The sequence below is a fragment of the Clinocottus analis genome, unplaced genomic scaffold, assembly GCF_023055335.1.
Source record: "Clinocottus analis isolate CAN_PGR_092001 unplaced genomic scaffold, fCliAna1.0.p SCAF_16, whole genome shotgun sequence".
In the NCBI taxonomy this organism is placed as follows: Eukaryota; Metazoa; Chordata; class Actinopteri; order Perciformes; family Cottidae; genus Clinocottus; species Clinocottus analis.
The window spans coordinates 17,029,581-17,056,086 of record NW_027175887.1 but is presented as its reverse complement, the minus strand read 5'-3'; the positions used below and the strand labels follow the sequence as shown (position 1 = coordinate 17,056,086).

The window sequence follows — 26,506 nt, the reverse complement described above, 5'->3', positions numbered from 1 at the left end:
TAGCTTCATTTCTTATTGGATTATTGTGGCGTCTTTAGATTATTTTCATGAAGGAAAAAGCTTCAAATCTGGAACCAACAAACGTTTTGCACAAATTATTTATCGCTTTTAATTTCAGCTGGCGATTTTTCAATTTGCAAACTTTATTCATCTAGAATAATGTTTCTTAATAAAAAAAACAAAAACAAAACGTTATGATCAGAATTTGCGTCGTGTTTTAACGTAAAAGATTATTATTGGAACTTCAATCCCTTGTTTTTTCTTGTGAAACAATGGATGCGGGGCAGGGGGGCGGAGTCTCGTCTACTCGTCAGAGGAGTAGGCGTACTCGCGGGGGTCCGGAGAGGGAGACGTGGAGCGGGAGCGGGACGGAGGCTCCTCCTCCTGCAGCTCCACCGAGTTCTCCTTGATGGTGCTCCTCCTGCTGACGCCGCCGCTCAGCGCCGAGCTCCTCATGACGCTGCTGCTGCTGCTCATGCTGCTGCTCATGCTGCTCATGCCACCGATGCTGCTGCTGCGGGGACTCGGACTGCTGAAGACCACCGACTCACCTCCTCCACCACGCCTGGGAACACCCGGGAGGAGGAGGAGGAGAGGGAGGATAGATGTAGAGAAGATGAGGAGTGATGGAGGAGGAGGAGCAGGAAGAGGAGAGATGGAGGAAGAGGAGGAGGAGAGATGTAGAATAGTTGCAAAGTGAGATGTAAAGCCCCTGAAGTTTTGCAGCAGACGTAAACTGGAGAGGAAAGCGACGAGGAAGTTATAAAATAAATTAAAAGAAGCCCGCTGAGGAAGAGGAGGAATATTCCCAGGATGCTTTGGGGCTTTGGGACAGTTGTCAGATCAGTAGTGTCTGAGGACACGGAGGAGGAGGGAGAGGAAACGCCACACATCACAAATCATCACGACAAGTGAAGCGAGCTTTGAAAATACGTTTGTTCGCGTTGCAACATTGTAACAAAACCCGACTGGCCCCGCCCCCTCCGCCCCGCCCCCTCCGTTCCTCCACCCCGCCGCTACCTCAGCTTGCTCCGGAGGGACGCCATGTCGCGGCTCAGCCCGTCGTTGGCCTCCGTGGCCTCCTCCAGCTCCCGCTGCAGCTTCCTGCGGGAGGCGGCGACGCGCTGCGCCTCCTCCTCCGCCTCCTCCAGCTGGTGCTTCAGCTGCTTCACCCGCACGTTGCCCTTCTCCGCCTGGTCTTTGTACTGCTGCGCCTGCTTCCTCTCGTCCTCCATCTGCACGCTCAGATCCTTAATCTTCTTCTCCTTCTGACGCAGGTTCTTGGCGTTGGACTGACGCTCTCTGTGCAGAGACGTCGAGGCGTCAAGTTCACGTATTTACACGTAAAAACTCTGTTTTTTCCCCCCCACAATGCACCAGTACCTGCTCTCCACCTCCAGCTGCTCCTCCGCCTCCCTCAGCTTGGCCTCCAGGGCGGCGATGGAGGCCTTGAGCTTGGAGCGGCCCTGGCCCTCTACCTCCTGCAGCTTGGCCTTCAGGTCGCGGGTCTGCCGCTCCAGCTGCTGCCGGGACGTCTCACGGCTCTGGGAGGAGGCGCGCTCTGCCGCTAGCTCCGCCCCCAGCTGGTCCACCTGCGCAACAGAGGTCAGAGGTCAGGACCACGATGCAGACACCCCCGAGTCGCCACGTTGTCTCGTCCTGCAGTCTAATACTGGTTTAAGACGTTATTATACTGGTTTAAGGCAGTCTTATAATGGTTTTAGGCATTCTTATACTGGTTTCAGACATTATTATACTGGTTTAAGGTACTCTAATACTGGTTTAAGACATTATTATACTGGTTTAAGGCACCCTAATACCAGTTTAAGGCAATCCAATACTGTTTGAGACACTCTAATTCTGGTTTTAGGTAAGCTAATACTAGTTTTAGGCACTGTGATACTGGTTTAAAACATTATTATACTGGTTTTTATACCCTACCAGCTGCTGGCTCTTCCTCAGCCGCTCGTTGAGGCTCTCCACGCCGGCCTGCTCCTCCTCCAGCTCCTCCTCCAGCTGGCCGATCTTCGCGTCCAGGCGGCGCTTCTCGTCCGACAGCAGCGACCTGAGCGGAGAAGAGACGAGATAAAAAAATGAATTTGATATATCAGAATTTCGTTCAATCTTTCAGAGAATATACACAGTGCGTGTTGAAGTGCTTTTTGTCACATAAAATATACAAATCTATATTTATGTGTGTGTTTATGAACATAAAAACACTCACTTTCCGGAGGAGTTACTGGCGAGCTCTTCAGACAGCTCGTCTCTCTCGGCCTCGGCCTGCTTACGAGCTCGCTCAGCGGAGGCCAACATCTGGACACAAGGAAGGTGAAGACGTCAGCTAAAGAAAAGTCACGACAGCTAAATATGTCCGCGTCATAGTTATCAAAAACAACAAGCTTTTATTTTGAAAGCGCGGCGGTGCAGAGAGCGAGCACCTCGTGCAGCTGGACGACGTCGGCCTCGACGGTCTTGGTTCTGCGCTCGTTCTCCCGGGCCGAGCCCAGCGCCTCCTTCTGGGCCGAGCGTGAGTCCTCCAGGTCCCTCTGCAGGTCCTTCACCTGGCCCTGAAGGGAGGGAGGGAGCGAGTGAACAGATGACAGGAAGCGACTTGTTGAGCCGTCGGTCGGGTGATGCCAGAGTCCAGCTGACCTGGATCTTGCGGAGCTGCTTGACGGCCTCGTCGCGCCCCCTGCTGGTGGCCTCCAGCTGGTCCTCCATGTCCTTCAGCTCGCCCTCCAGCTTCTTCTTGCCGCCCAACGCTTGACCTCGCTGCTTCCTCTCCTCCTCGAGCTCCGCCTCCAGCTCGCGCACCTGGGGGAGGAGGATCGGCCATCTTGTTTTACACTTTTGTTTTTCTTATTTTATAACACGGGTCAAAAGAAGATCCAAGTTTACAGTTAGAGTACTGTGACGAGAGTTAGCTACAGTAGACGAGAATGTATACGTTTCTCGTCGCGACCTGTCAATCACACTAAGCCCCGCCCTAAAGCATACTCAGCCCCGTGGTCTATTGAGACCATAATTTACTGAATGATGAACGTCCGAGACTTGAACCCAGAACCGTGTGAGACCTGCTTGAGCAGCTGCTTCCTCTTCTCCTCGCCCATCTCATCGCGGGCGTGCAGCTCCCGCTCGTGCTGCGCCTTCAGCGCCTGGCTGTTGACCTCCAGACGCAGCTTGGCGTCCTCGGCGACCTGCAGCTCGTCCTCCAGCTCCTCCATCTGCGTCCGCATCTCGTCCACGAAGGCCTCCAGGCCGCGCTTGGCCTTGTCCAGGTCGTGGACCTGGAGAGGAAGGTGAGGCGGGCGGATAAGGAATCAGGATACAAGTTAAATATGTAATCACGAGTTCGTGCCCGGACTCGCGGCTCCTCCTCTTACGCTCTTCCCCACGTCATCCTTGGAGCTGATGAGGTCCTCCATCTCGACCCGTAGGGCCTTTACGGTCTTCTCCGCGTCCTCCAGCGCGTCCTGGTTCTCCTCCAGCGCTCGGGCCAGAGCCAGAACCCTCGTCTCCTTCTCCCTCGCCTCCGCCTCGGCTCGGTCGCGCTCCTCCGCGAACTTACAGGACACGGCGCGCTCCTCCGCCAGCATCTGACGGACCAAAGAGACTTTATTACTTTTTTATTTTACTCATACTGGTTTTAGGCCAGTCTAACAATGGCAAAAGACATTATTATACTGGTTCAAGCCAGTCTAATACTGGTTTAATACTGGTCAGAAAGACCAAAAGCGCCTCCACACCTGATCAAACTTCTTCTGCTTCTTCTCCAGGTTGGACACGAGCTGCCGCTGGCTGTCCAGGTCCATGAGGACATCCTCCAGCTCCTGCTGCATGCGGCTGCGGCTCTTGTCCAGCTTGTCGTAGGCCGACGCCTTCTCCTCGTACTCGCCGTTGGCCGCCTCCAGGTCGCGCTGCAGACGCTTCTTGCCCTCCTCCAGCAGCTCCGCTGCAGCAGACGTCTCGTCCAGTTTCTTCTTGTAGTCGGACAGCTGATGGGAAACCAAGTGGCGAGAGCTCGCGTGAGTTTCTCAACTCCGTGGATTTGTTCTGGAGACCTTAAGGGACTGACCTGCATGTTGAGCTGGAGACCTTAAGGGACTGACCTTCATGTTAAGGCTGGAGGCCTTAAGGGACCTGCATGTTGAGGCTGGATGTCTTAAGGGACCTGCATGTTGAGGCTGGAGGCCTTAATGGACTGACCTTCATGTTAAGGCTGGAGGCCTTAAGGGACCTGCATGTTGAGGCTGGAGGCCTTAAGGGACCTGCATGTTGAGGCTGGATGTCTTAAGGGACCTGCATGTTGAGGCTGGAGGCCTTAATGGACTGACCTGCATGTTGAGGCTGGAGAGCTGGCGCTCCACGGCCCGCTTGCCCTCCGTCTCCTCCTCCAGCTGCTCCATCAGGCCGTTGCGCTCCTCCTCCATCTGACGGAGACGCCCGGACAGGTTCAGCTTCTGACGGGTCTCCTCCGACAGCAGTTCCTGGAGGAGACGAGGAGACGAGGAGATGAGGGGCGAGATGATGAGAAAGGGTTGCCCATTGTGATCCAGACTGAAATATCTCAGAAATTACTGACATTTTGTGCAGACATTCAAATATATACTATATATACTATACTATTTATAGTACACATAGTATATATAGTATAGTATACCAGCTCACCTGTGCATCCTGCAGCTGGGAGGACAGACTAGACACGTCTTTGCTCAGCTTGATGTTCTTTCCCTCTGCGTCGTTCAAAAGACCCGTCACACTGTCCAGCTCCATCTGGGGAGACGAGGACAGAGGAAAAGACAAAGAAAAGGACAAAGGAATGGAAAATAGTGCTTCAGTGTCATTGTATTTGCATTTTTATCGTGGTGGTGTTTCTGTTTTACTTCATGAACATTTGCGTCAATATTCTGACTCACGGTCATCTTGGAGACGCGCTCCCCGAGCTCGGTCCTCTGCCGCTCGCTCTCGCTGCAGCGGCCGTGCAGCTCGTTCAGCTGAGCCTCCAGCTTCTTCTTCTTGTGCTCCACGTCCTGCTTGGCGCTGGCCAGCGAGCGCAGGTCGCCGCTGAGGTCCGCCGAGTCCTTCTCCAGACTCTGCTTAGCTTTCTCCAGACCGGCCCTCACCTGGACGGAGACACGGGGGACAGGTGAGTCACACACACGTGCGTGTCTGTGTGTGTGTGTGTGTGTGTGTGTGTGTGTGTGTGTGTATGTACCCTCTTGGCCTGCTCCAGCTGCTCCGTGAGCTCCTCCACTGCCTGGCTGTGTTTCTGTCTCAGGTCCTGGACCTGGGCCTCGTGGCCCCGCCCCTCGTCCTCCATGGCTTTCTTCAGCGAGGCCACTTCCTGCTCGCGCTTCGCCCTGTCGGTCACACGCCACAAACACAACGTCACCGCGACACATCCCAAAAGAAACGCACGCTTTTAAATGCTTTTAAAGGCTTTTAAGCGCTTTTATGCGCCTTTACGCAGACGATACTGATGTTTACGTTTCTGCAGCGTCTCAGAAGTCAAAATGTAACTAGAATAAAAAACTAACTGTCCTACATTTAAAGACTGAATCATTGAGGAGTGAGTAGCCGAGAAAACAGCCTCACTTTCCACATTTTGTTAATAAACAACGAGCAGTTGAAACGCTTTAGGTTGCAGGCTATGAGTCAAAGTTTAGGACCATTTCTTTAGAGTGTTTTGCTTTGACTCAACTTTTTTTGTTGAGTGCAACTTTTTACTGGAATGTTTTATGCTTTTTTATGAAAAGACATGTGAAATTAGTAGATCATTTTGATACCTGCCTTGTTATGGTGGGAGCAAAGATCCGCTCAGTGGGTCATTTTAAAATTTTCAAACCGAAAAAACGTTTTTTTTTTTGGACAAAATATGCTTCCTAACATGTCAAAGTTTTTACTGTATTGTGATTATTGTTGCAGACTTAGATGCTTTAGGTCTTCATCTTTCCTAATATGTGCAGTATTAGTCTGTGGGTTGATGTTAAGACACCGAACAATACTTAAAAACTCAAGATCGAGGCCAACAGGCTTTGCTATTCATGAGGTGGTTGATCTGGTTTTTAAAGGTGGAGGTTGGGACGGACCGTAGCTCCTGCTGGGCGGCAGTGGTGTCCAGGCTGTCCTCCAGCTCGGTGCGGAGGGCGTTCAGCTCCTCTCCCAGATCCCGGCGAGCCGCCTCCACCTTCCCCCGGGCCGCCCGCTCGGCCTCCAGGTCCTCCTGCAGCTCCGAGAGCAGAACCTCCAGCTCCCGGACCCGCTTCACCGCGACGCCCCGGTGGTTGCACTCCTCCTCCAAGCTGCGGACGCAAAAGAAATAGAATAACACATGAAGCATAGACTTCTATACAACCAGAGGAGTCGCCCACTGGTGGTCAGGAGAGAGAATGCAGCTTCGGCTTCACTTGTATAAACGTCATCTGCTCACCGAGCCAGTGTGGCCTGGAGCTCCTCCTCCTTGGCGGCCAGCTGGGCTCGGACTTCGGCTAGTTGGGCCTGCAGGTCGGCGTTGTGATCCTGGAGGTCGGCTAGCTCCGCCTCTACCTTCCTCTTGGCCTTCTCCATGTCCTGACGGCCCTTCTCCTCCTTCTTCATACGCACTGCGCAAGAGAGAAAGACAATACTCTTATACTTTTTACATTATATTCATTACACTATATTATATTGGTTACATCTGTGATAGTCAGTAGAGTGTTTGCGCTGCGCTGCACACTGACCCTCCAGGTCTGAGATCATGGACTCGTGCTTGGTCTTGAGCTTGCTCAGGTTCTTGGACTTCTCCTCCTCCTCGGCCAGGTTGGAGTTCATGTCCGCCAGCCGCTCCTCCATCAGCTTCCGCTCCTGAGGAGACGTTCACAGACACACACACACACTTAAGTATAAATCGTGATGGGAAACACCTCCGAACGCCGCCGCCGGACTCCTCCGACCTTCTGCAGCTTGATGTTCTGGTCCTCCACGATCAGAACTTCCTCCTCCAGCTTCTTCACTTTTCCCTCCACGGACACTTTCTCCAGCTGCAGCTTCTGGCGAGCGTCTTCCTCCTCCGCTATATGCGCCTCCATCAGCTGCAGAGACAACGCAACAATAATCATAATACTTTCATTTTATTAAGAGCTTTTCTGCTGCACTTAGACACTTGACACAACGAATGGACTTTTTAGGTTTGAGGTTCTTCATAATCATATTTACCAGATCAACAATTAAATGATCAACTAAAATGAATAACAATACTACTACTACTAATAATGTTTGTGTCAGAGGTGCATGCTGGGTCTTAACATTTGCATGAGCCTCCCCTCTTGCTGTGTGACATGTTTTCAGAAAGGTGGGGGCTACACTGAAGACACACCATGTGGATATGTGAGCGAGAAGGAAACCAAACTATAGTAAACGGCATGAATAAAGAGCGCCCGCCTGCAGCTGCAGCTCCATCTCCTTCCTCTCCTGCTGCAGGGCGCCGCTGCGGTCCTCCTCCTCCTCCAGACGGGCCTCCATCTCGTGCAGCACCTCCTCCAGCTCCTGCTTCTTGGCCTCCAGGCGCACCCTCATCTCCTCCGCCTCGGCGTACAGCTCCGTCTCAGCGTGGAGCTTCGTCTCCAGCTGAACGCGCTCCTCGATCAGCTGCGAACACACGCCTGTCCCTTTAAGAGCGTTTAAGACATCAACAACAACAACAACAGGGCGATAAGATGGCGCGCCTCCTCCACCTGCGTGTGCTTCTGGGTGATTTCCTTCAGCTCGGCCTCCGTCTTGACCGCCACCTCCTTCGCTTCCTTCAGCTCCTCGTCTTTCTGACCCATCTCCTCTTCCTGCCTGGTGACCTGCAGCAGTGGCTTCACCTGCAGCCAGGAAACAACGACACAGCGTCATGGCCGAAGCCTCCAGGGGTAATCTGTGCACGGTGGACTCAATGCTAACGTGAGCAGTCAGCCCACAGCTAATGTTAGCATGCTCACAACCTGAATCTATTTCATCTTATTTCACTTTGAGTCGTTTTACTTGTCGTTGCTTCACTTGCTTTCAAATTTAGCAGTTTTATTTTTGTATTCTTAAGGTTTTATATTTAATTGAAGTTTCCTATTTGTGTTTCTTGGTTGCCTTTGACTTACAAACTAAGCAACTGTTGCTCTTTAGCATGCTAACATTTAGCAGCTTACCACGTCAGCACATTATCGTTAGCACATTAGCATGGTAGCCCTAACATACGTTTGTGCGACATAACTTACGCACATCTAACTTGTTACTTTATGTCTTTGAATATGTGTGTGTGTGTGTGTGTGTGTTGTGTGTGTGTGTGTATGTGTGTGTGTGTGTGTGTGTGTGTGTGTGTGTGTGTGTGACCTTGGTGAACAGCCTCCACCACTGCCAGTTCTTCAGTTTGAGGTAGCAGGCGCAGTTCCTCTGGATCACCTTCATGGCCGTCAGCTGCTGCTGTCGTTTACTGAAGGCCCTGAAAATACACGTTAAATATTAATATTGCAAGCAGCGAGAGATGGAGGAAGTGTACTCTGATCTTTTACTTTCGTGAAAGTACATGCATGGAAATACTCCAATAGAGTACAAGTACCTCAAACCTATGTACTGAAGCGTTTTCACTCTTACTTGCGGGCCAGGAAGCCTCGTGCTTGAGCCTGGAAGGCGATGATGACGACGGTCAGCTTGAGGTCACGCTCTTCCTCCAGCTGAGCGAGAACCCCCGTCCTGAAGAACATCTTACTCTGACCGATACGGTACAGGTTCACGTCCAGGTCCAGGTGCTTCACCTGCAGGGGGGTCGTATTAATAATAATAATAATAATATATTGTTAAAATATAATGACATGTTCTTTGCGACTCACCATCAGACAGCACGCCTGCTTCCCGTCCATGAAGCCTTTCGGGATGACGCTAGCAGCCAGAATCTCATATCTGAAAACACAAGAAAACACTTTACTCAAGCCTGTTTTATTTTGAAGGGTTATTATAGTGTAAGTATGGTTGTGCCTGCCCTCTAGTGGTCACATTGAGAAACTGCAACAATGCGTTTTATTTAAATGGCTCTGACTCTTAAAAATAAACATGAATGATTTTTATATTTAATATATATATACAAACAAAAATTATTACAATTATAATTTACATTTTAAATTAAATTAAAATATATATATATACATATATATTAAATATATATATATATATATATATATATATATATATATATATATATATATATATATATATATATATATATATATATATATAAAATACATTCTATATAAATGTGTGTCAGGCGTCTTCCTCACCTCTGTCTGAACTCCTGGAACACAATGCGGTTGGGGAAGCCCTGCCTGCAGATCCGGATGCCCTCCAGCACGCCGTTACACCTGAGCTGCTCCAGAACCAGATTGGAGTCCATCTTCCCAGCCTGAAGCAGAGCAGACTCAGTCTCCTTTTTTCTACCTGCAGCTTCAGCTCAAATTAAATCATTTGTTCTCAAAACTCAAGACAAGACATGCACATGTCACTGGTCAATGTTGAGACTTTGCTCCATTTCTATAACACGTCTTCTTTCAGACTAGGGGTAGTAAAACATGTATTTTGCCTCTTTTGCACATTTAACAAAAATTTTTAGAACATTTGTAATAAAAAAAGTGATCATCTTAGGGCAGTAATGAACTGGGGAAGTTTACTTGCGTCGCCCCCTTCAGGCCAAAGTCGGAACTCTCACCCTCTTCTCGTGGTTGGGGATGATGCAGCGGACGAAGTTGGGCTGCGTGTTGTGCAGCGTGGTCATCAGCTTGCCCAGCGACTCCTTGTACAGCTGGCCCACGGTGCGAAACATGCCCTTCTTGGATTTAGTGGGCACCGAGCTCTCCGACATCTTGGTCATGGTCTCCAGACCGACCACTCGATCCGCTGAGATTCACACACCACCATGACTACCATTACCACCAATACCACCATTTCCACTAATACCACCATCAGTACCATGACTACCATCAACACTATTAGCACCATTTCGATCATCAGCACCATAAGTACCATTGCCACCAAAACCACCATTAGCACCAATACCACCGATACTACCAATACCACCATTACCACCATCAGCACCATTACCACCAATACCACCATTATTACCATTACACATTCATCACCATTACCACCAATACCACCATTATTACCATTACCACATTTATCACCATTACCACCAATACCATCAATGCCACCATTACCAGAATCAGCACTAATACTACCATTACCACCAATACCACCAATATCATCAATATCTCCATTACCACAATTATCACCATTACCACCAATATCATCAATACCACTTTCACCACCAGGACAGGAGGACATTAGGACATTAGGACTCACCGTCTTTCCACATTTCCTGGATGAAGTTGCTGGAGGAGTTGTTGAGCAGAGCGGTCACGTTGTCGTTCAGGGGGTCCATGTTCTTGGTCAACCAGTTGGCAGCGTTGTAGTCCACCTTGAAGCGTATCGCGCTGGTTATTATTCAACAAGAACAAGTGTCCCAATAACAATAATAAATAATTATTATAATAACTCTCTAAAACCACCTCACAAATACAGGTTAAGAGGACATTGTTCATTAGTGTGAAACCAAATCACCCCAACATATATTTTAAACTCTCCCGGAGTCCCTCAGGATTCCTCACCTTGCCGGCGTAGTGCAGAACCGTGAACATCAGCTTCTCTTTGTGCTGTTTGGGTTTGGAGAACTTGACGTGGCCGGTGTGGGTGTTCAGCAGCTTGTCCACGAAGGACACGTCGGTGGCTTTGGGGAACCAGCACTCCTCATCCAGCAGGGCCAGGATGCCGGGGGGGTTGTTCTGCAGGACAGAAAGTTAAGTTCAGGCAACAAAAATATGCGTCAACGAAGAGTTGAACACCAGCTTTACTGGTCTAAAGCCCTGTTTGTTTCAATGAAACCAATCAAACGCGTCGCATGTCACGGACCGGCCTCTCGATGAGCTCGATGCACGGCTGCAGGTCGAGGCCGAAGTCGATGAAGTTCCAATCGATGCCCTCCCTCTTGTACTCCTCCTGCTCCAGGACGAACATGGTGTGGTTGAAGAGCTGCTGCAGACGCTCATTGGTGTAGTTGATGCAGAGCTGCTCGAAGGAGTTGTCCTGCGACGGGGAAAGGGAGGCGATTCGGAGACGGTTAGAGAGCCAGGAAAGAACATGTTTGGTTTCCGGGCAAAAACAAAGGAAACTCACCTCGAAGATCTCGAAGCCGGCGATGTCCAGGATGCCCAGGAAGGAGGACGACTGCCTCTTACTCTTGTCCAGCGTCTTGTTGACTCGGGCCAGGATCCAACGGAACAGGCGCTCGTACATGGCCTTCGCCAGAGCCTCCACCGCAAAATCGACCTGGACAGAGAGAGTTCAGTGTCCATTTTGGGAATTCACAGCTCTGCGGTTGCATCTCGGGAGGTCTGGGTTGCGTGTTTACCTGCTGCTTGGTCTGCGCCTTCTGCACCACCTCCCTTCCCACTTTGATCCGAGGGGTGAGGATGGCGCGGGTGAAGTCGGTGACGTTGATGCCCTGCAGGTGGCACACCTTCTGTGCAACTGTGTGTGGGGGGTTGACGGGTAACAGGAGACAGAGAAGGTCAGACACACGCGTATAGAAGGTGAGTTCACAGAGGAGGCTTCGGCATTTCTTTACCGGTGTTGTCGGGCATGGTCGCCTGCTCGCTGTTCCTCTCCTTCTCGAACTTGACGTTGCCCAGCTGGAGCACCGTGGACACCACCTTCAGCATCCCTGAGGGAAGACATCGCAGGTGATCTTCCAACAGAATACGGCAGCAAGGCGAACGCCCCCCAAAACTACACATTACTGTCTGGAATCAGTGCATTGGGTTTGTTTTGTAGGTGCTTTAGCGACAGCTGCACTGAAGAGGAAATGAGTAACAGGTAGTGATGCTCAGGAGTCAAAAAGGTTCCCTCCTGGCAGCTTTTCCTCACCACTTTCCCCTTGGACCTCGATGTTAAACCTTCGGGGTGGACGGTTTTTACTTCGTACCTATTCTCTCCTCCTCGGTGAAGCCCATGATCTCCATGGCGTCCAAGGTCTCGATGAACATCTCGTCGTCCTCCTGACCAGAGATCTCCACGTGGCCGGCCACCAGGAAGCGATAGCTGCTGAAGTCCTCCAGCAGGAGCTCCTCTGAACACACAAGCTAAGAATTACTTCTTGGCTCTTTATTACACATATTTAGCACAACCATCTTAATAAACACAAAGCTCACCCTTCATCTTGTCCTTGGCTCCCGCCACCATGTAGTAGAAAATGTGAAAGGCCCTCTCGGTGTTGCCCTGCCGGATGCAGCGGGACTTCTCCAGCAGGTCTGATCCGGTTAAGCAGACAACCAGGAGTCATGTGACATGTCAAACACAAGGTCATGTGACACGCCAAACACAAGGCAATGTGATGCATGTTCATCTAAAAGAGGATACAGGTGTCGATGTTGGCCCCGACTAGGTAGCCGGTCACATCAAAGTTGAGCTTGATGAACTTTCCCTGTGGAAGAGGAGACGACAGCAGCGACCGCATGAGACAGACGTTATGACTCTTGAACCCGATTGATTAAAACAACAACAACAACAACTCACAAATCGAGAGGAGTTGTCATTCTTGATGGTCTTGGCGTTTCCAAACGCCTCCAGGATGGGGTTGGCCTGCAGCAGCTGCTTCTCCAGCTCCCCCTGCAGCCCAAAGCATATCACTACAACCCAGTACTTTTACCCAAATGGAAATGGAAGTACAATTATGATGTACTTTACAGGTACTTTTCATGTCGCACTATAGTTATATTAAAGCTTCCTTGAATTTACAGATTCAGATTGTGTGTAATTGTGTTTATTCTGCATGTTTTTCTACTCACGTAGGCCAGAGATCCTGCCTGCTGCTGTGGCTGCAGAGGAGCAGTAAACACAACATGTTTCTTTAGTTATCTGATACAGTTTGCATTCAATAATGCATCAACAAAGCATATAAAAAGCCTTGATAAAGCCTCAATAAAGCCTCAATAAAGCATTCAAAAAGCACCAATAAAGCATCACTGCATCTCTACTAAACAAACCATGAATAGTTATTTTCGCTGGATTACAAACTGCTGAGTCAGCAACATACAGAAGTGACAATAGCCATCAGACTTTTCTTGGGTAAATCTACAAGCAAGTCGCTTAGCTTCACACTGAAAGTCACAAAATGTACAAAATAGAAACGTATTATTCATTTAATTTGTTTTATAACTTGTTCTTGAAGTTTATTGTTCTGATATATATAGATATATAGATATATGTATACAGGAGTTCCCACTCACAGGGTTGGCGTCCTTCTTGCCCTTGTGTGAGGAGGCAACGACCGCCAGGTACTGAATCACCTTCTTGGTGTTTTCTGTCTTCCCCGCTCCGGACTCACCTCTGAGTGTGAGAAGAGAGAAAAGAGAGAGAGAGACAAGAGAGGGACGAGATAAGAAGAGGTGAGGAGATGAGAGGAGAGACAGTGAAGGAAATGAATTGTGGTTTATTCTTTATGGTCACAGACGATTGACCCTGATAATCAATGAATCGTTCAAGTTGTTTATTTACGTAATAATTCAGCAGGCTTCAATGTGAATATTTGCTGCTTTTCTTTGTCTTCCGTGATAATAAATCCAGTAACTTTCAAGCAGCAAACCATGCATTTGAACAAAATGTCAATCAGAATAATTGACAATAAAATAAAAGAATGTTTATGAGCAGCTCGAAGCTATAGTTCTCTAAACGAGTACGAAACCATTATATGTGTAAGGGCTTAATGTCCCGGGAAGGAACGCGAGAGAATGAACTGTCCCCTTTAAAGTGATGGAAATGTGTGCGTGTGTCTATGTGTTTGTGTGCTGTGTGTGTGTGTGTTCACAGTGTGATGGAAAAAGTGTTGTTTAGACTCACGTGCAGAGAATAGACTGATCCTCACGGTCTGAGGAGGGGGGGGGGGTAAAAGAGAAGGGGAGGGGGTAAAAGGGTGATAAAAGGGGGGGGGGGGGGTAAAACAGAGGGGGGGGGGGGGTAAAAGGGGACATGATGTGAAATGTTGACTCTTCTGAACTCATTAGTCGAAGCCGAGCCAAATACACCAAACATGAACTCTGCGGGCGGAATTCCTCGAGAGCAAAAAACCGCTGCCGGGATCTCCAGATTAGCTCCCCGTCGCTCCCGCCGTCTATAAATAGCAGGTGGAGGTGGATGTGGATGGTGGATGGTGGACGCGGAGGCTGCGCGGCTCTCCCTGCTCCATGTATGGCCATCCCGGGGGCCCCAGTGGAAAAAACGAAGCGGGCCCGAGGTCAGTGGCGGGACCATCCGGAGACCCGGCGGCACGCTCCGGGGCTCCCAACACATTTAGTGTTGGAGGCCCACTCCCCCCCCCCCCCCCCCCAGAACTAAGTACTACTTGTTGTACTAGTAGATGTATTAGTAGTACAAGATAAATATATATCGCCTGGTCTTTTTCCTCTAGATTGTATTTGAGAACTGGACAGAGCCACCGTGACGTCCAGTGACGTTTTTGACGCCTTCATTTCTGCATTTTTGGCCGTCGCCATCTTGGATTTTTGCAACAAGAAGTGACACAAGAGGGCGGAGCTGAGTGCAACCAATAAGACAGTTATGAGGCTTTTATAATTCACCTTCATGAAGTGAAAACACCTTTCTACCTCGACAAAGTCAGAGCAGACAATACTTACCTTTCACAATAAAAGCCCTCGACGTGAAAAAATATACACAGGGGGAGTATTTCACATGTTAAGTGTTATTTATCTGTCTCGTTCCCGTTGTATAAAAGCAAAATATGAGTGTAGTAAACTGAAGGGAAAGTCTGTTACCATAATTCTTTTGTCAGAACATTATATTTATTGATTGTTGTCGGGATGTAAAGAAAATGTAAAAAAATATGTTTTTTTAAGACGATGACCAACACTAGCTTCAACCCTCTGAAAGAAACGCATGTTTTAAAAACGACAGCGTTTATCGCCACCATAAAGATGTAAAAACTGACAATATACATATCTTATAATATATATATATATATATATATATATATATATATATATATATATATATATATATATATATATATATATATATATACAGTATATATCATACAAGGGACACGCACCTTGCAGCATGTTCCTGTAGGCGTTGTCAGTGATGGAGTAGATGTGAGGCGGCACCTCGTGGCGTTTCTTGCCCTTGTACATTTCGATGATCTTCTCCGAGTAGATGGGCAGCATCTTGTAGGGGTTCACCACCACGCAGAAGAGACCAGAGTACGTCTGTGGGAGGAAACCGGTCACTACAGGGGTCCACCCGACTGCTTCATGAGGGTCAACGTACGGAAAGCCGAAAGGGACATTAGAACACCTGTATTTTCACTTAATTTATGCTCAAAATTATGTTTTATTTATGTTTTTTATTTATTTTTTACAAATGTCTACCTTCAGAACACTTGCAGCTTTAGTATTGCTTTGGTCTGGTTTTACTCTTCACCGATTGGTTACAGAAGCTTTGAGCTTATTGACTCATTACTATGAGGAAACAGTGATTTTGACTGCTTTTATAAGGCGTAAAAAAACAACACTTTTTGGCTGCTTCCTTAACACAAAATGCGTGGAAATAAAGGTGTTTTATGGCACTTTTAGCTTCCCATTTAAAACACACTATGTTGTACATTAATAACTCAAAAGATTTCCTGATTCCTCCTGGAATCTCGTGATGTTTTTCTCCTATAAAACATCTTCTTCCTTCCATTTACCTTCACCCTCGACCGTCTCACTGAAAGGTGATAGGTAGGTTGTTTAGATTGCTTTTACCGTTTCGTACTTAAAATAATACAAACATATATACACCCAATACATAAACATACAACACAAGCCTTTCAAACTAATAAAACTATCCCCAAAACAATAGTTTTTTTAATAGCACAAACCTTATAACAGTTTGTTATAGTTATAGTTGTTATAGTTTCAGTTCAGGTTGCTGTGAATGTATGTCTTTGTAAATATATCCTTGACGTTGTGGGTCTCCGTACCATCTTACAGAGAGTTATTGGGCACATTCAGAGACGAGCGTATCAGCATTTTTTATTGTTTTGGGCTGCTCAGTTACTGTCTGCTCTTATATGGGCTGAGGGACGGCAGCTGCGTGGCGCTCTGTATTAGACGCATCAGCGTGGGTTTTTATTTGACATCCTCCGTACCTTATTAGACTTTGTGAGACGGACTGAAAAAATACAAAAACGTAAGCTGTTGATCCTCCCAAGTACGTCCTCGCTCCGCACACGACCCCCAAACCAGTACTTTTACACCTGAATCTGGCGAACGTCAAGTGCTTTATGAGTGTTTTTACTACTCAGTTCTGCTGATGTTCAAGTTTAAACGTGCTGCTCTTCTGTCTTTTGTTTCCAGACACAAAGTCAGTTTTCATTTCATCTTCAGCTAGTGTTCTTGCGGACTCTGTAAATGTACGTTTTAGTTTTTTCTTGATGTCTTTAGTTGTGTGTTCCTTTTTTCTGCTTGAATGTTTCACCTAAAAAACAATACACACTTATAAAACAGACATTTAGCTGTGAGGTATTTTCTACGTGAGCAGTACTTTCTACAATCTTCTGGACGAATGTCATGACTTCTTAGCGTATCCATGTTAATTTATTCCGAATATTGTTATTATGTTGCATCCATTGTTTGTTATTTTCTATTTTAAAGTACTGGTGTTAGTGTTACTCCTGATACACTTTATATTTCAATCCTTTGTGTTGTAATTTACTTTTCTTTATCACTTTTATTTATATTCTATTTTGCAACTTCCTACATACTTAATAGTCATTATTTATATTTTTTCTCTTTTGTTTTTTATTATACATCCCTTGTAATATATAATATCATGTTTTTTTGTTGTGCGTGTTTAAAAAATAACAATTTAGAAATGTTTCCAAAACCGATGGTTCAGGTTAGCGTTAGATGCTGAGGACTGCGTTGTGTACCGGTCCTCTCAAATTCAGCAAAACAAATATGTGTGTGTGTGTGTGTGTGTGTGTGTGTGTGTGTGTGTGTGTGTGTGTGTTGCTCACATAGATCAGGCTGGAGAAGTATCTCTCCCGCAGGTTTTGCAGGACGGAGGCCTCGTTGAGGAAGGTGAGGGCGGCCATGTCCTCCACCTTGCTGAACTTGGGCGGGTTCATCTTCTGGATGTCGTCTTTGTTCACCGTCACCTTCTGACCGTTGGAGAGCTGCACCAGCACCTGCACACACACACACAAACTCTGATAATAGCGCGTCGTGGGTACACCCAAATCTGTCCAGGACCCATGTGCAGTTTCTTTATGTTATGAATGAAAAATCGAACAAAGAGACAAGTAAATTTAATTTACATTAAATCCTTTACATTTAATTGGACTGCTAAAAAGTGGGCGGACTTACCATGGAGTGCGACGCTGATGGATGGGCGATAGCACACGTCATATTTTTTTTAACGGGAAGAACAGATGATTGGATTTTGATTTAAATATTTTATTTTTTTGTTGCATATATAGTCTGAACTGTTCAGTAGAGATTGAAATATATTTAAAAGTAGTAAGAAGTCATGTGACTGTCATCGTTACCTCGTCGCCCTTCTCCTCCTTGAGGCTGGCGGCCTCGAAGCCCTCTTTCTCCGACGGCACCCACACCATCTTCTTGGCCGACCAATCGGCCTGTGCCACCCCGCTTTTGCTGAAGTCGTTGTCCGAGAAGAGGAACTTGCTGTCGTCGGCGGCCGGGTCAGCCATGTCGGAAGAGTCGCCGTGAGCGGTCGCGTCGGTCTGCTGCTCGTCGGGGTTGATCGCTGGCGGTTTGGAGGCGGGCGGGCGGGCGGCTGGATCGTCGCTGGCGACTGGATCGACCTCTGGCGGGGCAATGGGAGTAGGGTTGACCTCTGACCTTGGTTTGACCTCTGGCCTGTGTGATGAAAACAGGGGACAAAAATCATCAAAACACTTCAGAGTTCAGCGGATAACGCGGCGAGTCCACCACCAATTAGGACGCAGCAACAGGAGACCCCAGCTGACAACTGCTCTCAGCCAAAGCATTGCTATCTTCAGACGGAGGCCCAGTCTTTATGCTAAGCTAAGCTAATTCATGTTTACCGTAGAGACGCAAAAGTATAGATCTTCTTCCTTTTATGTCTAAGCAACAACAAAAACACAAACCATTCTTTAAAGTCTTAAATTGAACCCAATTAACGTTTTTTCTTTTTCACTTCTTAATTCTTAATTATCTCTTAAAATAATTGTATGCTTTATAAAGACTTTGTGTATGAAACATGCCATACACATATATACTTTTCTTTAACTTAATAACTCATAAACAAAGACCCGAGGGCCAAAAGAAGCTGAACTTTAACAGAAAACGTGCGTTAAGACTTTCACTGTTTCAGATTTTAAACATTTTTTTTAAACACACATAAGTCTCGGGTGACAAAGCCGACAACTCTTTACATTTTGAATTTAGGAATAAAACATCACAATCTATTTAAAGTGGTCACAGTCGAATCTCCGGACACACACTCTGACTCTCAAACTGTCACTCAGATCGGCTGCATTTGGTTTCACTGACAGATCGCTGCAGATAAACAGCCTCTGGATATTTCCCTACCGCTCAGCTACTTACTCCCTTATCCGGGTCTCTGCCTCCTCACGCGGGTCACAGGCCGGCTTTGACCTCCCGTTGAACAGCAGGCAATAAAACATGAAAAGCAGCGCACTGATAACCCCTATAATCAACAAGCCCGGCTGCCATGCTGGAATGCCCATGTTTGGCTAACCCTTTTGCTCCTGGTAGCTTTGATAGCCCAAAGAGGGGATGCTAGGGACTTAGCAGGCACGCTTCCTTATAAGGTGCAGTGCTACGGTGTCCAGCCAAGCTTACCGTTTACACCAAAATGGTGACAGGTCACAAGGTGCGTGTCCATGCATGTGTGGCCCAAAGCAGGTGTGTGTGTGAGCGGGATGCAATACTTTTTATGGAAGTTTAAATTATTTTTTTTTAAAAACATATTTACCGAGAAATGCAATGTCAACAAACCACAATAAAGATTCAAATACAATCCTGGGGCTTCAGAATGATGCAGGAGGCTGCTGGTTTTGGAATTAAACTTAATTTCTCATATCTATTGTATTACTCTTCAGCAGCAAACAAAACACAAGAGGGACAGAAATGTCACTTGTGGGTATTTGCAAGCTAATTTAAACTATATAGTCTCAATTGGAGTTGCAATTTAAGCACAGAAGTATTTTAATAACCGTTGTGTATTAAACATTTTTAAATAAGTTCTAGGATATATAACCTAATAGAAGTCGTTGTACTCACTGTGCAGTGTTTCAGCCGTCAGTGCAGGACGGAGGCTCAACTCAGAGAAATGAGAATATCATGTCAGATAAACTGATGATGATGATGATGCTGATGATGCCGTCCTTCCTCCCTCCACACTATTTAAACCGGCCCGCGACACCTGGGGGTGGTCACGAGCACCCACAAGCGGACACGAGCGAAGTCCATCCTGCCAATCACAGCAGACAGGAGAGGTTTACTTGATCTGCCTTCAAAATAAAAGCTTTGAATTTGTGGTTGTAGAGATGAAGAAGTGAAGAGTGTAGGGTATCTAGTCTCAAGCAGTGTACTTAGGTACAACCTTGAGATACTTGTACATAATTATGATAACAATAATAATATATTATAAAGTTATAAAGTAGTTAAAACTGTCCATCACCTCCTCTAACATTAAAGTCAATGTCACACATAAATAACATTATTAAAGAAGCTTTTCAGTTTCATATTATATTTCTTTTTACCTTGATATTTTGAGTATATTTATCTGATAATATGTATGTACTTGGTTTTGTTTACCCTTTTGCATTGTTACTTTTACAAAAGTAGAAATATTGAAGCATTTAGATCAAAATGATGACTGAACACAAGAATTTGTGTCAAATGTCATGAATATATGTAGTTGTTTAAATGTAGTTTGTTTAGTTCTACACCATTAAATTAACTGACAACATTACACAATCATGTATATCCGTGTTTTAAGTGAATTTTCTATTGAAATGAAAGCTAAAAACTAGACACAATTATGTTATTTCTCAAATGTATTTAAAAGAAAAAAGTCTCGAAGTGAGAGTTTAAATTATGTCTGTGCTTTGTTTATCTGTTGAGCACTTTGTAAACGTTGTTTTTTAGAGGTGTTATATAAATAAAGTTATTATTATTCTTACTGGAAAAAGGTTGAGAACCACTGAGCGCACGAATAAACTACTTTTATTTTGAAATATTTAGCGCCCGTTTGTTCCGATCGGCTTGCCGTAGCGTCCTCGTTGCCACGGCGACCAAATAACAGCGTACTTCACTAGCTAGTTATATAGCTACATTATTTAGCTATAATATAAAGTTATATTTCTCTGGACTACACAGATAAAAAAAATGTCTTTCCCCGAGCCGAACAAACTGGACGCGTTGTTCACGGTGTTTGAAGGCTCTTCGCCGGAAAACGCGTCCCACGCGCGGCTCTTGTGGAGCTCCTTGTCGCTGCTGCCGCCGCTCGAGTCCCGGCTGGTGTCCGCGGACATCCGCCAGAGGCTGCCGGTGTCCCGGCCGCTGCCACGCGGCTGCTGCAGCAGCGGCGCCGGTCCCAAGCAGTCCACCCCGCCGCAGTCAACCCAGAGTTTGGAGCCTGCTCTCCCGCAGAGACTGGAGGAGAGGCGGCGGTACGCGGCCCTGGCCGACCAGCGGAGGGAGACCATGGCTCTGCTGCGGAGGCAGCGGGAGCAGAGGCTCCGCAGGGAGGGGCTGCTCTCCGGGGACTTCAAGCCGAAGCTGAAGCCGAAGCCCGGCGGGGAGAAAACGTCGAGGCTCGAAAAACCTGCAGACTCTGAGTTGGACGCTGAGCTGGTGAAGCAGCTGCAGTAACGCAAAAGTGACTGTGCCGATTTGTTTTAAAAGTCCTCTTTCAGTATTTCATCGCTTGTAAACGCTCTTTAATTCGAAGTAGATTGAATTAGACCGGTTTTGTTTCTAAATATGGTAAATTATCCATGACGTCTGGTGTTGAGGCAAAACACTTAAAACTGAACACTGTTAATCTCCAATCTGATGCTTTGCAGATATGTTTGCTAATTAAACACAAATTACATTTGGAGCTGATGGGAAATGGACAAATACAAAATTTAACATGTTTATGGCACCAAAAGGTCACCAAAGTCAATCATATTATGGACCATTTTAAAAAGAATCTCAGAGCAGCAAATACACTTTGCTGCTTGTGTTAGCAGGACTAGCACAGTTATAACTGATCACATTAAACAACGATTGTTAACCAAATACAACCACGATGAGCTTTTCCCCTCCTTGTCCCCTCCTGATGTCTGCGGTTAAAACATTGTCTGAACCCAATAAAGCATCAGGTTTATTGACATGCGTTTGCATAAAACAAAAGATATGAAAACATATCTAATAAAAAGTGCCATCACCAAGCTGTACGAATGAGCATGAAAGCAATGAACAAGTACCTCAAAACCACCAGAAGGCTGTATTGTATGATATTGTATGACAAGTGCAATTAAATATCCATCTCATGACATATTTGCTTATTTTCATACATTTCCAGAAGATAAACGTGAACATAAAGACAAGTTCAAAATGTCTTCTTTCATTTTATTGACTGATTAGACTCAACGGTATTTACAAAGAGTATTTTCAACAATTTCCTCCAAGTTTTTAGTTATAAAATGTGTAAGTGAGGTTATGAATGCGTTGTGAACAAACGTCTCTGCATAAACCCTCAGAATATATCTTTAAATGTGCATATAAGGCTTTATGATATGGTCATTTTTAATGAGGGGAAATCCACAGACTCAAAGAAAGTGATACATTTTTTCTTTCCTCTCATCTAAAAGAAGACGTGTTATAGAAGAAAAATGAAGTATTTTCCGCCTGCCCTAACTCTTTTAAAGATACCTGAACTGTCTGCTTGCATTTCGACTCGTGCCGGTGTCAGCTGGAGCCGGCACACATTACATCATAATATTCAAATGCTGAACCCTCAGTGGAGAAGGCCCAACCATAATAGGATAAGAGGAGCCTGCTGACTGTTGACTTTAGCTAATTTGGTTAAAGATCTCAGAGCACACGGGAGCGCTCCGTCTCTAAACGCTCTTTAACCTCTCAAACCGTGTAATTCCCTTTTAAGCAGCTTTAAAGTTATCCTGCACCTGAGGTCCAGCTTCAGTATCAACACTCCTCCTTCGCGCTGGAGGTAATAAACTTTTCCTGTGCTGACAGAAATATGACGCGAAGGGAACGCGGGTTATGGATTTTACGACCCGCTTTCATGCAAACGCTTTCAGGCTGTATGCAAAACTGAAGCTCCGCTCGCTGACATCCGATATGAATATCTGGTCTCACAGTAAAGAAACACTTCATCACTGCAGTTTATTGGACACGGAGCCTCACTGTTTACTTGTTCATTTTGACTCAATCCCTCATACAAATACGCACAAGACTAACGAAAACGTGGATTAATCCGCCGCTGAAAATAGTCCCCATCAAATGCACTAAAAGCGTTGCGAACGCTTTTGCTGTGAACGCAGCATGAGAGTCTGTAGACATCTGAACGCATCTTTAGCTGTTTGCTGGGCGATGGAGCTGGATGAAAAGTCAGAGGCCCGACCCCAATCTACCCCCTTAACCGCTAAATCCTGAACCCTTAAACCCTTATTAAACCCTAAACTCTGAACCTTTAAATGATGACAAGTATTGTTAAAGCCCTAGAGAAAAGCACCCTTCAAGTACAGGTAGTTAAACCCTGAACCTTTAAATCCTAAACCCTTAAACCTTTAAACCCTAAACTCTTACACCTTTAAACCCTTAAACCTTTGCTCCGACATGTCACGTTAAAACATCTTAAATGACAAAATGAAAAAAAAGAAGTTTCCAATTTTTGATTCTTTGTGCTTCTGAGTGAATTTGAAAACACCTGTCATCCTCTTTGTTTGCCTTTGTTCATTTTTTTATATCTCCTTCCCCTGGTAACCTCTGTGTCCAACGTCACATTGCTATGAATTATGGGTAATTGCCTGCAGAGATGTGAACTCCATGAATTATAAAAAAGGTTTCATGAAGGTCATGAGTGTGGAGATTGAGAGTTTAAACAAAGTTGTTCCAGTTCATCCTGAAAAAGAACATCTGAATACAATATTGAGCTCGCATGCAATGACACAGATTGGCCACCAGATGTCAGCAAAATGTAATTCATGGACTTCACTTGATCTCCAACAACCTCTGTGTGTGACGATGGCAAAATGTTTTCCACAGATTCAAAAGGTGAGTTTTCTTTGGTCCCCTACAAGCAGGCCTTTTTATGATTAAGTTAGAGGCGATCATTCAGCACGACGGCTCTGAAGCTCTCGGCCCGTGTTGTCGGTGTGTGATTTATTTTGATCTGAACAGATCGCTGTAATGTTTTCCCGCCAGCTGCCGCTCGCTCCGTTAGCTGCACTCCGTCACCGCTCTGCAGGGAGCGCGGCGCTCAGCCGATGTTCCTGATATTTGTCTGACATTTCCGGCAGAGTCTCGGGAGACTTTAGGCGTCTGACTATGAGCTTATGGGACGGATGTTCAGCTGCACGGCGTCGGCAACATGTCGCTCAAAGTCGGGCTGATTCTTCTAAAAACACAAACGTGTGGTTTCGCTTTTTATTTAAAAGCCTCTAATGAAGCTGCTCACTAAAGTTTATATCAACTCAAATAGGAGGAAACAGTCTCACTTGTTAAGAAAAGGGCAGGTACTTGGCAGGTGATTGGGCGAAACCACCTGTCAATCAAACTTCAACCCAAACTTCTTCGCTCCTCTTTTAATCAAGAAGCACTCTCCAGTTCTGCTATAAGTGATGCTATTGCAGCTACGCTAACACTTCTTTAAGACACGCCCACACACACTCACACGCACACTTAAGCCCCGCCTCCAGCTGACTATGTCGCGGGTCGGTTGAGTCGCCCCCTGGTGGACATTATAAGGAGTGCAGGTTTAAAGACACTTTAGTTTGTGAAGGTTTTCGTCAAAGTAACTGTTTTTTTTTTTTTTACTAATCCTAACTGTATTATTTTAATTGCATCCCGACAAGACGGATTCCCTTAAAATTGCGTCGCCTTGTTTTAATTTAAGGCCGTAACTTCAATAATCTGATAAACGTATGCTTTTTAAAGCCAAATCACAATGTTTGTCCCAACCACAAGGAAGCTTGTTGTGTTTTTGTTTCATTTGGTGGAGACTCCACGCACACTACGCGTGTGTTTAAAACACGCGCCCAGACTGGGAATAATGTTTATTTGTCGGGGAATGTAATTTGATCGGGGAAATGCAGAGGAGGAAAAAACAGGAAGAAAACAACCTGTTGATTACAAACACTTGATTCCCAAACCGCCTTAACAGTGGAGCCGTAATTAAAATGTGTGTGTTGTCTATTCATTACGCTCCATATCAAGCCCAGGCAGCTGCTCCGCCGGCCGACAGTCCAGCTAAAAAACACACTAACCGTTATTTATTCAGTTTTTTATTAAGTAAACTGTGTTTGTGTTGGACAGACACACACACACCAATCAGGCATTCAGACGGCATGTTGATAAATGACAAACACAACTCACGTTTGCTCCCTGACACTCACGAGGACCCCGATTTACATAATGCATTAACTTTCCCAAGTCAAGGTCTGCAGCTCACACGGCTTCACTGCGTGCTCGACTGATTCATTTTGGCTCTAAAGGGAAGGGAGTGATGTTGGTTAATGTCACGGGGAGAAGACTCTGTGGTGAATGCTTCTAAACACCTAATCTGATGGGAATCCAGACTCCAAAACTCTGATCATTTCCCAACCTACGTCATCGTAACAGCTTCATTGGCTGCACGTCTGTCTTTACGTTCCTCTTCCTTGTTCATGTCACTATATGTATTACCGTTTGTCACCAATAAAACAATCCAAAAATATAGGATTCGGTTCGATTTCCCCGTATCTTGATGTTTAAAAACATCTAAAAATACGTGGCTACGTTTTGTAAAACATTTGGAAAAGATTGTGAAAAAGACAGGTGTGTTTTTCTGCCCCCTAGTGGCCAATGTAAAACTGCAGATTAAAAAAAAAAAACAGCTCTACTTGTATAAATCCTCTGCTTTCAAGGTAGACTCTTTGCATTTTCTCTTTTTGAACTTTCCTGCTCGTTTGTGGTTGAATAATACAACACGCTGAGCATCAAAAGGCTCTCGCTCCCTGATGCAACCTGAAAGTAAGAGCATGAGTCCAGCTCAGGAGCCGCTCAGAGCTCTGAAGGTTGAAAGTCCTGTGTTTGGGTTTTCTCGTCTTTAAAATAAATAATTTACGTGACTCATGAAGCAGATTGTTTTTTCATTCTCATACAAACACTGAAGGGTGCCTTGTGCTCTGGTACCAAACTCTGCATTAAAGGTTTATGAGTTTGTGAAGTCAAATCTCATGTTGCAAACAGAAAAGGTGTTTTTTTTAAATCTTGTGGCCGTCGACAATGATGTGAATTGATTTAAAGAAACATAACTGAAGCTGTTCTCATGAAGCGTTTGTAGCGATACCGAAGAAAAACAATGCGCCGTAGATATTGCAAAAGGAATATTTTGAATGTTTTCCACCAAACCGAGAAGGAGGGCGGCAGACGGGTCCAACAGACGGCCATCTTTTATCCAGGAGGCCGCTGATCAATAAGGTAACCTTGATGTGTTTGTCATTGTGTACCTCAGTAACGGCTCCTCCATAGTTATTTCTAAATCTAACTAAATATTTCACCATATTTTATTCAACCAAAATAAGTATTTTAGCATCTTTTATTGAACCTAACTAAGAATTTTACGATCTTTTCTAAAGTGAACAAAGTATTTCACGATCTTTTCTTAAGCATAAAAAAGTATTTGACGATCTTTTCTTGAACCTAACTAAATATTTCACAATCTTTTCTAAACTTAACAATACGAACAATACGATCTTTTCTGAACCTAACTAAACATTTTACGATCTTTTCTTAAAACCTAACAGAGTATTTTACAATATTTTGTAAAACTAAAAAAGTGTTTCACGATGTTTTACTAAACATAACCAATATTTTCAAACTAACTATGTTATTTTTCCGTTTCCTATGAAGATGGAAGTTTATTTTTTTTAACAGACTGTATTCATGTAACGAGCGTAAGTGTTCACTTTTCATTTGACACCACAAACCATCGCATGTGGACGCGTTACACACACACACACACACACACACACACACACACACACACACACACACACACACACACACACACGTCCATCACAGCTTCCCTCCCTGAAAAACAACAATCAACTTCAGGCAGCAGAAACATCATTTTCATGCCCTCGTTCGTGCTTTCCTCTAATAGC

At 45.6% G+C, this 26,506-nt stretch overlaps 2 protein-coding genes across 2 annotated transcripts; one reads left to right on the top strand and one right to left on the bottom strand.

Moving 5' to 3' along the window:
- Positions 1–303: 303 nt before the first annotated feature.
- LOC137786143 (myosin-11-like) lies at positions 304–19,542 on the bottom strand. Its single transcript, XM_068577795.1, has 42 exons — positions 19,407–19,542; positions 17,663–17,996; positions 17,132–17,302; positions 15,182–15,338; positions 13,957–13,984; positions 13,347–13,446; positions 12,906–12,935; positions 12,634–12,726; positions 12,478–12,541; positions 12,270–12,368; positions 12,044–12,187; positions 11,687–11,782; positions 11,471–11,589; positions 11,236–11,388; positions 10,972–11,145; positions 10,671–10,844; positions 10,366–10,480; positions 9,713–9,900; positions 9,288–9,409; positions 8,844–8,913; positions 8,608–8,768; positions 8,347–8,455; positions 7,713–7,844; positions 7,420–7,626; positions 6,933–7,070; positions 6,720–6,843; positions 6,431–6,602; positions 6,090–6,302; positions 5,216–5,360; positions 4,917–5,123; positions 4,669–4,773; positions 4,335–4,487; positions 3,747–3,995; positions 3,384–3,596; positions 3,075–3,287; positions 2,653–2,814; positions 2,439–2,567; positions 2,225–2,313; positions 1,942–2,065; positions 1,384–1,592; positions 1,021–1,302; positions 304–565 (listed from the first exon to the last, which is right to left on the bottom strand). Exons 2-42 carry the CDS (start codon positions 17,825–17,827, stop codon positions 304–306), a joined length of 6,060 nt encoding a protein of 2,019 aa, XP_068433896.1. The 5' UTR covers positions 17,828–17,996; positions 19,407–19,542.
- Positions 19,543–20,422: 880 nt separating this feature from the next.
- Positions 20,423–21,670, top strand: hoatz (HOATZ cilia and flagella associated protein). Its single transcript, XM_068579214.1, has one exon. The coding sequence runs from the start codon at positions 20,517–20,519 to the stop codon at positions 21,000–21,002; it is 486 nt and encodes a 161-aa protein (XP_068435315.1). The 5' UTR covers positions 20,423–20,516; the 3' UTR covers positions 21,003–21,670.
- Positions 21,671–26,506: the final 4,836 nt, after the last annotated feature.

Bases quoted from the DNA above. Each gene is read 5' to 3' on its own strand.
- LOC137786143 (XM_068577795.1), bottom strand. From the start codon at position 17,827: ATGGCTGACCCGGCCGCCGACGACAGCAAGTTCCTCTTCTCGGACAAC. The intron at 13,447-13,956 runs GTGAGTCTAAAC...TCTCACACTCAG, and splicing joins GATCAGTCTATTCTCTGCAC to AGGTGAGTCCGGAGCGGGGA. The intron at 1,593-1,941 runs GTAGGGTATAAA...TCTGTTGCGCAG, and splicing joins TGAGGAAGAGCCAGCAGCTG to GTGGACCAGCTGGGGGCGGA.
- hoatz (XM_068579214.1), top strand. From the start codon at position 20,517: ATGTCTTTCCCCGAGCCGAACAAACTGGACGCGTTGTTCACGGTGTTT.